We start from the raw sequence: 15,040 nt of genomic DNA, 5'->3' as shown, positions 1-15,040 counted from the left end.
ACTCAAGAAAATGTATTTAATGTACCTGTGAGAGGTACCTTAAGAGATGTTATCATGTATGATGATGGTAATCATGTCCTGCAAATGTGGAAGCAGTCACAGTCAGACCTATGAAAGGTCAGAATGAACAACAGTGCTTGGGAACTGGATTCAGACTAGAAATCAGAAGAACATCTTTCACCATTCGAGTCATGAGGCATTTGGGCAATGTCCGTTCTTGGAAATCAAACCTAGTTATTTAAATATATTTTACAGCTGGAATAGAAGATTTAAGCCTGGAAATGGTAAAATACCCTGGACATACAAAAGCTATATACTACATAATTTCAATGGCCCTTTCAGATACAGGAAAGCATTTATGAATGTGTGTAAAACAGGGGTGTTGGAATATTTGCCTTAGTGAAAGATGCTGTTAGTATTCTTTACAGATTACTCATATTATTAAATAACCACATCCATTCAGCAACAGACCCAGGTCTTACAAGGTAAAATATCTGGGACAAAGACTTTTTATTGCTTACCTCTGTGTTTTGCAGTCGTACATATAGCACAGTGGGAGCTAATTCTTATTTGCCATTCATTTGGGATCAGCCATAAGTTATAATATGAACTAGTCAGAAATGTCTTTCCTAATAAATGTTTGCAGAACATGTTAATAGTAGTCTTTGCTTTCCCCAAGTCATATGGTCATTTGTTAATAGCAGGACATTATTCCACATATACCAATAGGCCTTTGTTCTGCTGTAACTTTGCACATAGTTTTAAGCATTAATATTTTTATGGACTTTTCTGTCTTTCTTTTTGTTTGGCTGCTGTATTTTGGTTCACATGCTTGGCAGGGGATTGTGTATTTAACTTTTTAGAAAACAAATTGTGATAACTTACCTATACTCAATTTTAAGCAGGAAATACCATATAACTGCTCATAAAAAAACCTAAACAAAACACAAACCAAACCCCAGCTATTCACATAGGATTTTTTTGTTTGTTATTTGTTTTTTTCTTTTCAGTCCTTGCCCTCCAGAGCGTCTCATTACCAATGATGTCCTAGTGGTAAGGTTCACATGAGAATTTCTCTTGAACTGATAATCTGCTTAATTTTGATCCTCTCCTCTTCCCTCTCTTATAGAGAGAACACAACCTACCATGCTAGATTAAGAGCATGGTGTGCATTTTAAGGTCAGAGATATGGGACAATGCCCTTTTGTTACAGCTCAACTGTTGCCCTCTGCATACAAAACCAGAAGCTGTATTTCTTGAAGACCTCAGCTATTACAGATGTCAATTTGTTGCCAAGATGTGGTTTGTTACTCTTGCAGAACCCCATATTTATTGGTGTTCAGAGTGAAAATGGATTGTGTTTCTCCTAACACAGCATAGCACTTGGCAAGAAAAACAAAGGTCTGTAGGAGACAATAGTAGGTATTCAGTGTGCTTATGACTGGAAGGGTATCTAATGTAGCAGCTTTTTTTGGAAATTAATTTTTTAATAAAGAGTTATTTTAGCTGTTGAAACACAAGCCCGGTTTGGGTGTCAGCATGAGGCACATTACCTATCTCCTCGGGCCACCCCAGCAGCTAAGGAGTACCAAGCCCTTCATGCCAGCTCCTCCAAGCCTGTGCATGGTTCCCAGATGCCAGCCCCTGATACCCCTGAGGCAAAGTAACACATATTCTATTCTTTCCACCTCATTTTCTGTGTGAGGCATAGGAGTTGCAATGATTGGCATGCATTGTTCCTGAAATGGCTTGGAAAACTGTCCTGGCATGAGTTATTAAAGGTGAACTGGAGTGACTCAGGTGGAGGGTAGGGTGGAATAAATCCATGATTTCCCTACATCAGGGCCAATAAGAAGATGCTTTGTAGACTAATCATTGCCACAATACACAGAAACTCATCATCAGGTATTTTCCCCCACCCTTCCTAAATAATTATTAGATATATGTGTTTGGGCACCAGTGTGTTGTGCAGAGTTTCCTGATTTTGGGATAATTTGAATGTGTTAACAATCTCTGACAATGCACCACTGTATTGACACTCTGAAGCAGTGCAACTTGGGCTACTGTCCTGGAATAATGAGCTCTGAATTTTCTCTTGGATTGCTCCCAGCACCAAGACCAGTTCAGTTGGCTCTGCATTACAGGTGGTGGTTGTCTGCATGATGTTTCATTATTTGCAGCAGATGTGTTATTTGCTTTCTTCACCCTTTTCCATTCCTGCCTTTTGCAGTCCCGTGAGGTTTGCTGCTTGGAAGTGCATGTGGACATTAATGAAAGCAGGAAATACTTGAAAGGTATGGCAGGCTCTCTGTGAACTGAGGACATGACCAAACCAACCCTAGTCATTCAGTCCCAGATGGAAGCATTTTAGAGTACAGAGACAGCTAAGAATGTTCTAAAATATATACAGATAGTGATATATGATCTAAATAATGAAATGCAATGCATTGAAATGCCCTGAAGTGCCCTGAACTGATCTGTGTGTGTTTTCCTTGGGGCTATCAAGCTTGGGTACAGTAGACTTTGCTGGTGGAAGTGAGAGAGAGTGCTGACTCTGGAAGCACTCCAGGCTATGGGGGTAAAGACAGGAGTACCAGGTATTGTGCTGTAGGAGACTTGCCAGTGGGGTGGCTTATAAAGGAGCTACCACAGAAAATTAACCCAGCAGAAAGTTGGCCAACTTTGTTAGGTCTTTTGCCTGAACAGCGGTATTATTCTCTAAACAAATCTGGTTTTGCTAGAGGGTAAAAATCTCGTGCTGACGGTGCCTGCATCTCATGAGAGAACACAGAAGACGACAGAGGACACTGATACTTTCTACTTCCATTGTGTGAAGGCTTGGGAGCCAATTCTGAAAGTCAGGCTGCAGGTAACTACAGGGCACTACACAGTGCTACTGTTCATACTGCTTGCTTACTTTGTGTGATCCAAACAGCAAAGAACTGCATTGTTTCTATTCTGTGAACACAACCCATGCTTTTTGTTTTGAACAGAAAGTTTCTGATAAGGAAGATGAGAACAGCAATTTAAGTGACACCTTGACAGTACCACTGAAATTTCTCCCTGTTGGACATAAAGTGAAAGTAACCCTTCCCGTAAGACATGTAAGTGTTTCATAATTTATATCTGGAAAGAAGAATAGAATAGCTCTCACAATTTAACACATTAATATTAAAAAAGTAAAAACCAAACCCAAAATTACCAAAAAATATGCAGGGTGGCAGTGGTGGGACTTTTCAGGAGGCACTGAAAATCTGGATTCAAAACTTCTCTTTTCCCTCCATTCATGTTCCTGCTCTCATCTCTTTGTTCACAGAATGTGCCACTACAGTTGTACCTCCAACTAAATGATTGGTAAGAGGACTTGTTGGTTCTTTTTCCCTAAAGATTTTATTGCTCTTTGAACTGTGAAATCTAGAACAGAGTGTCCTTTATTTAGATATAAGGAATGCACAAGACTAGAGGCAAAATATAACAATATTTAAGTCTTCATTAAAGAGTCACCACAGCAGTTCAAAGCTAAATGTCTTTGGGGCAAAGCAGTCTCACCAAGATGCAAAAAAATTAAGAGAGTTTCAAACGGTGAGGAACTTAGTCACTGAATGTCCTTTACATCAAAGAACCAAAGACTAAGAGTGGAGGCTTCTTCAGAAAGGGCACAAGAAGGCGGCAGAGGGAAAAGAGAATTTGAAATAACAAAACATCAGAGTCCATGCATTACCCAAATGACATACATTCTCTTAAGAAAATAGACTTGTGGCTCTGGTGATATCAAGAGAAAGAAGTATAAACTAGAGAAAACAAAATGTTGCATTGTAAAATAATGTGCCAGACAAGAAACAAACAAAAATTTGAGTATCTTTTTCATTGTACAGCTTCTGTATAAATCTGCAGTACAAATGCTCATGAAAGACTTTGTTAGGTTTAAGTCATCCTTTGCTCAGAAATCACATGAAGCAGAAATACAAAGGATTCAACTTACAAAGCTCCTGAAAATCACAGAAGTCCTCCTTTGGTTTTATGTATTCATGTATTATCCTTAGCTGACAGTAAATCTTAGTGAAACAATAAAGAGACCATATAGAAGCAAAGAAACTGATTTCTGTATAAATCAGAAAGAGGAATCAGGATTTTTAATTAATTCATTAGATGGCAGTTGCTAAAAATATATCCATATGTATTTTAAACACCAATCCTGTGCCTCTGGATTTATTTATGTTTCAGCACAGAAAAGCTAGATGTGCGCTTAGGGTATGATCTGTGCCAAGGAGAGCAAGAGTTCCTGCATAAGAGGAAGAGGGTCGTTGCTGGTGCCCTGAAAAGGGTTCTTCATCTGGAAAGAGATCTACATGGGCATGAGGTCTGTGCTTTGGAATGCAAGCATGGGGTGTGGATCTATTGAATTAGGATTGGCACAACTCCCCTCAAAATTTCTAGTAATATTTGCATGTTGCTGCCAAAGCCATTGATTTGAATGGCAGCACAGCAGAGGCTCTCAGTATGGCATACCCCATACTCATGAAAAATTTCAGCTCACGTATTCATCCCTCCAATCTTTTCAATGGGCCAAATTACCAAGGATGTAATAATACCACTCTTACAGTTTCCAACAGTATGGTGCTGCAAATCAGCAAGATATGAGGCATTGTGTTAGATACAGCCTAGTCAGGCAACCCAAACCAACAGAAAAACAGGAGTATTGGAAACTCACCTTACATAAATACTTATTAAATCAGTATAATGTCACTTTTTTAGGCATACTTTTTTCTTTCTTCATTCTCAGAAAACTTCTTACAAAAAGTAAAAATTTTTCTGGTGAAGAAAGAACATTAGAACATTTTATAACAAGCTGAAGTATGTTTTATTGCCAAGATCCAGAATGTCTTTTTAAGGGAAAACTTATTTTCTTACTGTAATTGTATTTGTTAAATGAATGCTGTCCAAAGGATCATCAGAGTTCAAAAAACTTCCTTAATCCATTTTAATTGCATTTATTGCGATTTTTTTGTTGTTTGTAATAGAATCATATCATTATCTATTCTTAATCATTTCAATTCCAATTATAGAGAGCCAAAGTAGGAAGGAAGATTAAAATGACTGCATATTCAAACTCATCCAAGCATTGGGGTTAAGAGTCTCTGGAGGTTAATTTAATAAGGTACTGGTAAAGATTGGCTAAGTGGTGATTTAATTAATTGTCCTCCAATGAATCTGCTGAAGAAATTCTGAGAGCTGCAATTAGACTTTTCCAAGTGGCAAGGGAGTAACTTTCTGAGGATAATACTTGTGTTTTGGACAGGTCCCAGTAATAGCTGTTATGGCAACAGGCGGAGGTCTCAGAGCAATGTCAGCTATGTTTGGCCACCTCTTAGCTCTCCAGAAGCTAAATCTGCTGGACTGTGTCACTTACCTCACCGGGGCTTCTGGCTCAACGTGGTGCGTATGCAAAATGAGATTGGATTCAGAATGACTATGGCTGCTTTTCCACACAGCTAGAGATGCGTCTCTTTCAAAGATTAACATTGTTAACAAGTGAACCTAATTCCCTTGAGAAGCTCTTACTGTTGGCTCTCAATTATAACTTCAGTATAGGCTCACTGATTCTCTTTCATTGATTAAAGCGATTGTGTAAATGTATGAATTTTCCAGAGTCATCTAAATAAATGGGTGATTTGCTAACCTTTCTGCTCCTTAGGACCCTAGCAGACCTGTATGAACATGCTGACTGGTCACAGAAGTCTCTGGAGGAGCCACTTAAAGCAGTAAAAGAACAAGTGACAAAATGCAAGCTCAACCTCATGTCTGTAGACCATCTGAAGTATTACCACAAGGAACTTGCTGAAAGGGCAAAAGCAGGACATGTGCCATCTTTTACAACCCTGTGGTCACTTGTTCAGGAGATGTTCTTACATGAACGGGTAGGTACACGGTCTGCAAATGTAGAGACATTTGGGAAACAGCCACTTACTTTCTTTAGAGCCTTACTCTTTGAGGGCACGATGTAATGTGTGTTACAAATCCAAAGAGACAGAGCCATCCCAATGTTGTAACCCTGTACCCAAGATGTATTAAAAATGGTATGTCCCTTAATTCCTGTGACCCCTGTAAATCTATGGACTGATCCTAACCTGTTATCCTACTGGCAGGAAGCCAAGTTTCCCCTCCCCTTTCCTGACCCTAGAAAAGACCCCAGACTTTGGGAAACATCCTCTTTGTCCCCTGGAAGCCATGAAAAAATAAACCAAGGAAACTCCTGGGAGAAAGAGGCTCTTTGTATCTTTTATCCTGTTCATGTTATCCATCCCAGGCTTGCCTTACTACAGAATTGCCAGGGAGAAGGGAAGCCTCAGATGTGGCAGCATCCCAATGTGGTTTGTAAACTATGACAGAAGATCTTGTAGCCAGAGTAGATAATAATTTGAAGGTGCTTCTGTCCTAGGATGCCAAACAGCTAGCAACTTCAGTAGGCAAACTTCCAGAAAGAACTAAGGAATTCCCACCCCCCACCCTCCCTGAAAAGTAGTATTTTTAAGGTCTGTTTCTAGTTGGACATTTGAAATTTAGAGTAATCATATGAATATTAACCTCAGCTTAGTAAAGATCTGCGGGATACAGGCAGTCAAGGCACTTGGATATTCTAATGAAGAAGTTACTAGGTACACAAAAGGCAACCAGGGAGGAAAGTGCAGGAATGTGAAGGAAAAGTTCTCTTACAAAAATGTGATTTACAGATTCCTCTGTGTTGCAAAATATCTGTTATCAATCTTTAAATCTTTACTTGGGTAGATTGTGCCAGTGTTATGCTCTCACAGAGATTTTCTGAGTTGTTTTTATCTCACTGATTAGCCAAGAAAGTACAAACTCACAGACCAGCGCAAGGCGTTGGAGCACGGACAAAACCCACTGCCTTTCTATGCAGTCCTCAATGTCAAAGAGGAGAAGTTTGGTACTTTCAAATTTAGAGGTAAGTGTCCCTGGAGCTTCTTCTGATTCTGGGTATGGATCAAGGAGGATTTAGAGGGAGGTGTGTATGTGTGGAGAAAAGAAGGGGAATACATCAGTTGCTTGCCCTGACTCAGTGTTCATCTTTTAATAAAATGTTTGTCTTTTTTGCGAATTGCTGTGTACTGGTTACAAAGAGCACACCTGAGGGATAGCATCCTCAGCCATAAACAGGACATTAATTAAAAATCTGTGGCAAAGTCCTATTTTTGCAAGAGACATTGCGAGTGTGGGCAAATCATCTGATCTTTTCCTGCCATGCCTATAAAATGGCTTTGATGCTTCCATAGTTTCTAGGGATGCTGTGAAATGTAATTGTCACTTCCTAAATATGACACTGCAGAGGGTATGAAAATGGAGTGGAGTATGATTGCTGTCATGGGTGGGATATGACATCCTTTGAATGGACACAGGCCACATTCAACAAAAGGTGTTAAAAGCAGTAGATACTGGAAAGAAAAGCAATTAGTCCTTATGTTTGTTTAGGTGTATAGCTACTGTTCTACTGTAATGCCTGTGCAGGACAGCTTGAGCCAGGACACTGCACATCCATGCCACACTGTGATAATTTCTAGTATGATGCTGATGCGTCTTCAGGCTGCTTTGTTAAACCTTGTAGACTGGCAGTTTTGGATTAATAGAGCTTTCATTCCAGTCACACCTTGCAATTCACACCACTCTTGCGTGACATACAGCTGATGCTCTTGATTTAGAGAGGCAAGTGCAATCCCAGAATCTTTATATAGAAATAGCTATCTAAGCATTTGAACCTAGTGTGTTAGAGCTTTTCTGAGTTGAAAAAGTTGGTTCTTATTGGTTGCAAATAATCTCTCAGTTTGTATGGAAGTAGACTGTGAAGCTTGCAGTACAAATGTACAGATAGTACAGAGCTGCTGATGCAAGCAAGATCCTTTGGGAAGGTTTTGGGCTTTTATTTTTATTGCAGCAAACATGCCTCATGTAAATTCTTTGTAGAGTGGGCAGATTTCTCTCCTTACGAAGTGGCCATACCAAAATACGGAGTCTCCATTCCTTCAGAGTATTTTGACAGCGAATTCTTCATGGGAAGGCGAGTGAAGAGGCTGCCAGAATCTCGGATCTGCTATCTGGAAGGTGACATAACAGTGCCATGTAGTTAATCACAGCATCATAGAAAGCATGATATTTGCTAGCCACAGGCACAACACTCCTTGCCAGCACGTCTGCTTTAGGTCTTAAATCAATTTCGTACACTTCTGCTCTTTGTGTGTCTTCTTGCCTCCTGTCCTCCCTTTTCTCCTGGGTGGATTTGGGAAAGTTGCAGCATGGCTCCTGTTCCATTGTCTAAACCAAACAAGATGGTGGAAGAGGCAAGTTGAGGATATAATAAGTGTTCCTTCCCTGATCAGTCTCCAACTCTTCAAATTCATAAGCTATATTTCTAGACAAAGCATTACTGGGAGAATTGGAAGGAGCTGAGAATAAAATATGTCATCTAGAACAAGCCACAAAGGTAGGAGCTCCCTGAGCTTTGTGGCTTGAGGATGGTGTCACTAATCTTCTCTGCTCATAAGGATGAAGGAAGGCCTTTTGGCCTCCAACAGCTACTTTGGCAATTTTTCCACCAAAGGTGAAGAAAGGGAAAAAACAGCTAGTCAGAGGAGCCCATCTGTCCCAGGCAGATTTTAAATTCTTATAAGTGTTTTAGTTTTGATACCAAAAGCAAGGGTAGAGGAGAAAAACCCCATATTTCTCTCACTGTGGAGTCTGCTAGATATTCAATTTGTTCCTCGTGTAAGTACCTGGCATAGAGCTTAATGAGGAAGGATAGTTCTTACTTTTCCAAAAGCAGACTCACATATGGAGCCAATTCTATTTTGAACCTGGACCAGCTGCACTCCACAGAAACAAAACATGCCTGGAAGGAAAAAAAAAGAGTCTTAGATCAGTTTAAATAATAAATCATTTCAAAGAAGGCCTTTATGCTTACATGGCTTCTCCATGCTTTCAAAGCCTACTTTCTCTAACAGATACACAGGAAATTTTCTACAACATAATTTGGGTGACTGATACCTCTTGTTTTGTTACTCTGTACTATGCAGTGAATGTTCTGTGTGTAGTTATCTCCTGAGAAAGAGCACTGAAGTGCTTCCACCACTATATTTGAGCTCTCTGAGACCTGCTGCTTGTGTCATGATGGAGTTGGGTTGGGTGGGCGAATAATGTGTAGCATGGATATTTGCAATAGTCAGTGGTTAACATGCAGTACTTTTCCCATGTGGTTTGACTTGCAGGTCTTTGGACAAACATCTTTACTAGGAATTTGCTGGATGGCTTGTACTGGTCCTCCAATTCAAATGAATTCTGGGAACGATGGTCCCAAGATATGGTAGATATAGGTAAGAGTTTCCAAAGTGTTGCCTCACTGCAGATCTTCCAGCATGATTTTAATCTGTATGAGAATGATTGCTCTGTCCTTCTCTCTTCTCTCTTCTCTTCTCTTCTCTTCTCTTCTCTTCTCTTCTCTTCTCTTCTCTTCTCTTCTCTTCTCTTCTCTTCTCTTCTCTTCTCTTCTCGTCTCGTCTCGTCTCGTCTCGTCTCGTCTCGTCTCGTCTCTTCTCTTCTCTTCTCTTCTCTTCTCTTCTCTTCTCTTCTCTTCTCTTCTCTTCTCTTCTCTTCTCTTCTCTTCTCTTCTCTTCTCTTCTCTTCTCTTCTCTTCTCTTCTCTCTTCTCTTCTCTTCTCTTCTCTTTCTTTTCTCTTTCTTTTCTCTTTTCCCTCCCCTCCCTCTTTTCCCCAGAAACATGCTTCATATTAGTACAAATGTTTTTCATTTAAAGTTTCCTCCTGGTCTCTTAAGTGACTCTGCCTGTGGCTGCAAATGAGAAGGTTGGCTTGTGGGCGAAAGCACAAAGCCAGTATGTCATTTGAAAGAGTAAAACACAAAAGCTGTGCTGGCTTTAAAGAAAACTACATATCTCTTTGGTAAATGACATGGGTCATGTGCACATGTTTTCCAGCAGCCTGCAAAAAACAGGGATGAGAGGGACTCACAGGAAGACAACATGGACAGCTAACCAGCAGAGATGTCTGGCAGGGCAGATTGCTGTTGGATTTTTCTCTCTATTTTGTGGTTTCTTCTCTATTTCAGAAAAACATTCTCCTGAGGAAGACATTACTGTTATCGAGCCTCCATCTTGTTTGTCGGGAAAGTTGTATGAAATGTTTCAGGACATAATGACCAAGCGTCCACTACTGGGAAAGTCACATAACTTCCTGAGAGGCTTAGAGTTTCATAAGGATTATATCCATCAGAAAAAATTTATTGAATGGAAAGGTAACTGCAACAAAGAGTTAGCTGCACTGTGCAGGTAACATCTCAGATTTTGTTTTTTAGACTTTGGAAAACTCACATTTGTTTCAGGACTTGGAAATTGGCTGAGTTGGACCTATGTTCATGGTGCCTTCTTCTTTAGGGTAACAGGCTAAAATGAATTAGTCCTTGGACTGCTCTTTCACCTCCAGAAGTTACCTGTAATTTGTGTTAAGAAATGCTTTTCTGCAGGAGTTTGTCACTCTGCATAGGTACAGCAGTCAAAAGGTTTAGGAAGGGCAGAATCTTTTGAGGTCAAGAAACAAAGGTAACACCAGAAGCCTCAAATAGTAGGTTATTATGTGGATCAGATGAAGTTGCAAGCATGTGGTTGCCCATATGTCTGGTGTTTCTACCTGATGGACTATCCATCCAGAGACCTCTCTTTAATCCCTCAGAAACAGAAATAACAAAATCCATCTACAGAAAGTTAAAGTCACATAGGCTTAGACTGTAAATGTTAAATAGATACATAAATTGATGTATAAAGAGCAATTTTCTGTGGCCTTTGCTCTGTAGCCAGGCAGAGTAAACAGCAATAGTTTTACCTCAAAAGCTATGAAACAAACCTTGAAGTGATAGGAGGATGATAGAGCTGAGGTTTTCTGCATCAGAAACCTTCCTGTAATCCCAGCATCCTTATTCCATGAACAGGTAGCAATGTGGGAGGACCCCACATTGAGATTAATCTGACTGCAGCAAGAAATCACATGTTCTCTGCCTTCTCTGAGCCTTTCTCTTTGGCAAGTTGCAATGTGTTTGGTGCCTCTCTGCCCTTGCCCTACAGTTTGCTGAAAATGGTGAGAGATTTCTATGGATTAAGGCAGAGCCCACAGTATGCTATCTGCTTTTAAAATGTTCAGTAGACAAAAAGTTTGTGTTCTAAAAGAATCTGTTCTAAGAAAACAAATGAAAGAAGGAAAAAAACCCATGTAGATTAGAAGGGTGGGGGAGAGAAGGAGTGAGCAAATAGCTTCAGAAGGTGGGTGAAGGATGAAACTGTCAGTCAGTAAATGCTATAAAACATAAATGTCCTTATATTTACTGACAGTTTTATAAAGACAAATGGGTAGAAGCAGATTTCAAGGAGGATTTTGAGGAAGTGAGCACTAATGACTATCTCAGGGTAGATATTCTACAAATAAAGTATAATATGTGGAAAACATGAAATTCAGAGTGGAAAAGGGGAAACCGAAAGTTTGGAGTGGGAAAAATTAGGAGGTCTCTGATCTTCTTTTTGTTGCCTGCATAAGATCAAGCTAAACCCAAGTATGGATCCATCTCTAGGAGTAAGAGGACATGCCAGGTCTTGTGAGCAGAAATGACAGTCTTGTGGTAGATGAAGTCTTGAGAATAGAGCTTTGTTTTAAATGCTTCCCTGCAGCTCAGGTTGTCTGACATATTAAATCAAGACTTCCGATGCCAAATTTTCCTGATGAGAAATTGAACTAATAATCTGGAATTAGCATAATGAATTTACAGTAGCATTCATGCTTCCCAAGGGTGTTTCTGAGACAGGATTTCTTTAAAATCTCCATTTGGATGTGGGATGGAAGAAGGGATTCTCACAAGAAAAATGTCTACTTCTAGTTCACATATACAGCCATGAATAAATGCTGCAAAGTTCCATCTCTGTCTTAAGAAAACAGGGGTAATGGAATTTCATCTAAAAATGTTCACTGGGCCAAATAAAACTAAAAAGTAAGCTCTGTTTCTTCTGTGAGGGACTGCAAGCAAATGTCTCTTATTACAGTTGAATCTGTGAATTCTCAACAGCCTTGAATGCTAAAATAAGCACATTTTGTAAAGACTTGACAGTGAGGGAATGGAAAAATTATAAATTATTACTTCAAGCTGGTGTGAAACATTCCAGGCTATGGAACAAGCTAGATTTACTCTGCATGGTTTAAATCAACACTACAGAATGAGGCCAAGGAAGCAGAGCGTTTGAATGAATTGAAATGCTGGAACTTACCAACAGTATTTCTGTGATCAACGGTTCCTTAAAATTCCCAAACACAATGATTTAAGGCTCAAATATTCTGCTATGAGCTTTGCTACCTCGTTTTTTGAGCTTGAGGAAAACTCTTAAACCACTATTTTGATATTTAAAACTATGGCAAAATGTATCCTGTTCAGTCTAGTAGACTGAAAATCTACTAGAGGAACAGTAGAGGACTTGTTGTATGCAGGGCAAACTGTGAGGATGCTAGCAGAGAAGTCCAGCTATCAGGAACTGGCTTTAGATTTCAGTTTATCAGTTGGTATAATCCCCTTTTGGCATTAATGTGAAGTTTAATTAATTCAAGCAGTGTTTTAAGCTGTTGGTAGGCGATATATGCATGATGGGGTGTTTTTTTACAGCATGGCCAAGATAGTTTATATGATATCACTGAAAGAGAGTTGAAGCCAGACTTTTCACCCTGAGAGAGGAGTCTAACCATGTGAAGACAAAAGCAAAAAAAAGAACAATGCAAAAGTGCAATGATGTACTGCATTTGTTGGTTGTGTTGCTACACTGTGAAATTGTTTTTGTTGTTTGCATTTTTCCCAGTTCTTAGGGGGAAAAAAAAATCTGTTGAAGTCTGTATTCTGTGAAAAATGACTCCCCAGAGCAGCTATGAGGTCAGTGGAGTCTGTGTCTCACCTGCCCTCTGTCTGGCTGCTCCCTGGCCTGCCTTTGTGAGTGTGCCTGGAGAGTGTGGAAGCAGGCCAGGTGTGCCCAGATGTGCCCAGATGTGCAGTTTGAAGGACGTGCTCCTGAGGCCATGATTGTGTGTTCACGTTGTGGAGGGAGGTGACCCTGGTCTTGAGGGTAACCAAGGAGCTGCCCTTAGCATGTAGCACAGACAGAGCTACTCATTCCTCCTTTCCTAAAAATGCACCACTAACTCTATTAAAATGTTTTTCAGACACTGTGCTGGACGGTTTCCCTAACAGTCTGACACCGCTGCAGAAATATCTTTGTCTGATAGATGTTGGCTATTTCATCAACACCAGTGGTGCAGCACTTTTCAAGCCAGAGAGGAATGTAGATGTCATTATATCCCTTGATTATGGTTTGGGGCACGTGTTCAAGGTGAGAAGATTAACTTACTCTGCTCCTTGCAGAGCAAAACTCTTCTTGTCTTATTAAAACCTTTAAGTAAGTGGCTGTCTAAATCTTAATCACATATCATTGTATAACATTGTAAAGGAAAGAAACTGCCTTTAAGAACTGAACTACAGAAACTGTTGAGCTCTTTTTTTTCTGTAGGGGATTACAGCATACACTTCCTAGAATCCTCAGGGAACTGCAGTAACAGTTGTTTGCTGGAGACATGCCCGTGTCTCTCCTGGTCTCTCATGATGAATTCTAAGTGTGACTTTGGGTCATTCACTTGGGCTTGTAAAAAACATTATAGGGTGATAAGTGGCATTGTCTGACTTAGGTTGAGGGGTGGTCGAAAGTAAAAGTTTGTATTGTGGCTACTTTGGACTACACATTCATTTCATAATGTTTCTAGGGAATGAGTTAAGATGCCATAATATTACCAGAATACCTGAGTAAACCGAAGTCTTTTCTTAGAGCTTTAACTCCATAACATTCTGTGCCCACAGCAATTAGAGATGACATACAAATATTGCAAGATACAAAACATCCCATTCCCCAAAGTGGAGCTAAGTCCAGAAGAAGAGAAGAACCCAAAGGAATGTTACATATTTGCAGATGCAGAGGACCCCAGAGCACCTATAGTAATCCATTTTCCCTTGGTGAATGACACCTTTAAGGAATTCAAGGAGCCAGGTAAATGCAGTCAACAGAACGGTGCACTGTGCTCTCCCCTGGTATGTGTTACATGCCCACTGATGGCTGGCAGCAGAGCTGGTTGTTCTCCACTTGAAAAGCACAGAGGACACAGTCCTGGGCAGCTCAGTGCCACCCTGCCTGGGGCAGATGGCTCGTGTCACCATCCCTTAGCAGAGCCGTGGGTCTTCCTCACTTGTGCCTGATACCATGTTCTGCCAAGAGAGACATGCAGAGTGCTGGGGTTTTTCTGGGAAGAGGAAGAGTAAAGAAAGGTCCAGGGAGCTGTGGGAACAGGGAAATAAGGGTCTCCTGAAAGACCTGCTGGTGGGCTGGAAAGCAGCACTAGCAGCAGAAGCTGGCCATCCTGGGCCATCCTGGGCCATCCAGCTCTGGGCATCCTGGGCCATCCTGGGCCATCCAGCCCCAGGGTGGCCCCTGCACCCCTGCCTTCCCCAGCCAGGCTGTCTGTAGTGGAGAGGGAGGTGTAGGTGCATAGGGAACGTTCTTCCCAGGCCTTGAGGGACAGTAGTCTTGAGCACAGGGACCAGGGCAGCGAGAGCATGTGTGGCTGTGGTGGGAGAGGCTCCATCTAGTGCTTGGTAGGAGCTGGGACAGAGCAGAGAGATGTGGGGCCAGCCTGGGATGTGCAGCTATCTCTGCTCAAGTGCCTGGGGCGAGCTCCTTGCAGCTTTAATTCTATAGGGGTCCTGAGAGGGACCAGAGCAAAATGGAAGTCTCTGAGGGAGCATTTGGGAAGGGTAGGAATAGCAGCAAAAAGTAAAGGTGCTTTTCTGCTCTGATGGTCATGACGCTCAGTGAATACATACAGTAAGAGCTAAATCAAGAAAATCCATTTAAAAACTCTGTGGATGAAAAGAGGAGATACTCTGTAAAGGGA

General features: G+C 40.8%; 1 protein-coding gene across 2 annotated transcripts in view; it reads left to right on the top strand.

Annotated features, from left to right (window-relative positions):
* Positions 1-15,040, top strand: part of LOC116997560 (cytosolic phospholipase A2 beta-like) — a 30,792-nt gene that overhangs the window by 10,663 nt on the left and 5,089 nt on the right. For both annotated transcript variants that reach the window (XM_033062467.1, XM_033062466.1), the window contains 14 exons: positions 1,011-1,053; positions 2,231-2,294; positions 2,742-2,869; positions 2,994-3,104; positions 3,317-3,354; positions 4,225-4,360; positions 5,300-5,436; positions 5,696-5,918; positions 6,847-6,964; positions 7,978-8,115; positions 9,276-9,380; positions 10,131-10,316; positions 13,265-13,431; positions 13,953-14,139. In XM_033062467.1, coding sequence (XP_032918358.1) covers positions 1,011-1,053; positions 2,231-2,294; positions 2,742-2,869; positions 2,994-3,104; positions 3,317-3,354; positions 4,225-4,360; positions 5,300-5,436; positions 5,696-5,918; positions 6,847-6,964; positions 7,978-8,115; positions 9,276-9,380; positions 10,131-10,316; positions 13,265-13,431; positions 13,953-14,139 — 1,781 coding nt within the window. The remainder of the gene's footprint in view (positions 1-1,010; positions 1,054-2,230; positions 2,295-2,741; positions 2,870-2,993; positions 3,105-3,316; positions 3,355-4,224; positions 4,361-5,299; positions 5,437-5,695; positions 5,919-6,846; positions 6,965-7,977; positions 8,116-9,275; positions 9,381-10,130; positions 10,317-13,264; positions 13,432-13,952; positions 14,140-15,040) is intronic.

Source organism: Catharus ustulatus, chromosome 6, assembly GCF_009819885.2.
Source record: "Catharus ustulatus isolate bCatUst1 chromosome 6, bCatUst1.pri.v2, whole genome shotgun sequence".
Classification (NCBI taxonomy): domain Eukaryota; kingdom Metazoa; phylum Chordata; class Aves; order Passeriformes; family Turdidae; genus Catharus; species Catharus ustulatus.
The sequence above is the reverse complement of the archived record's forward strand: the minus strand, read 5'-3'. Positions and strand labels throughout refer to the sequence as shown.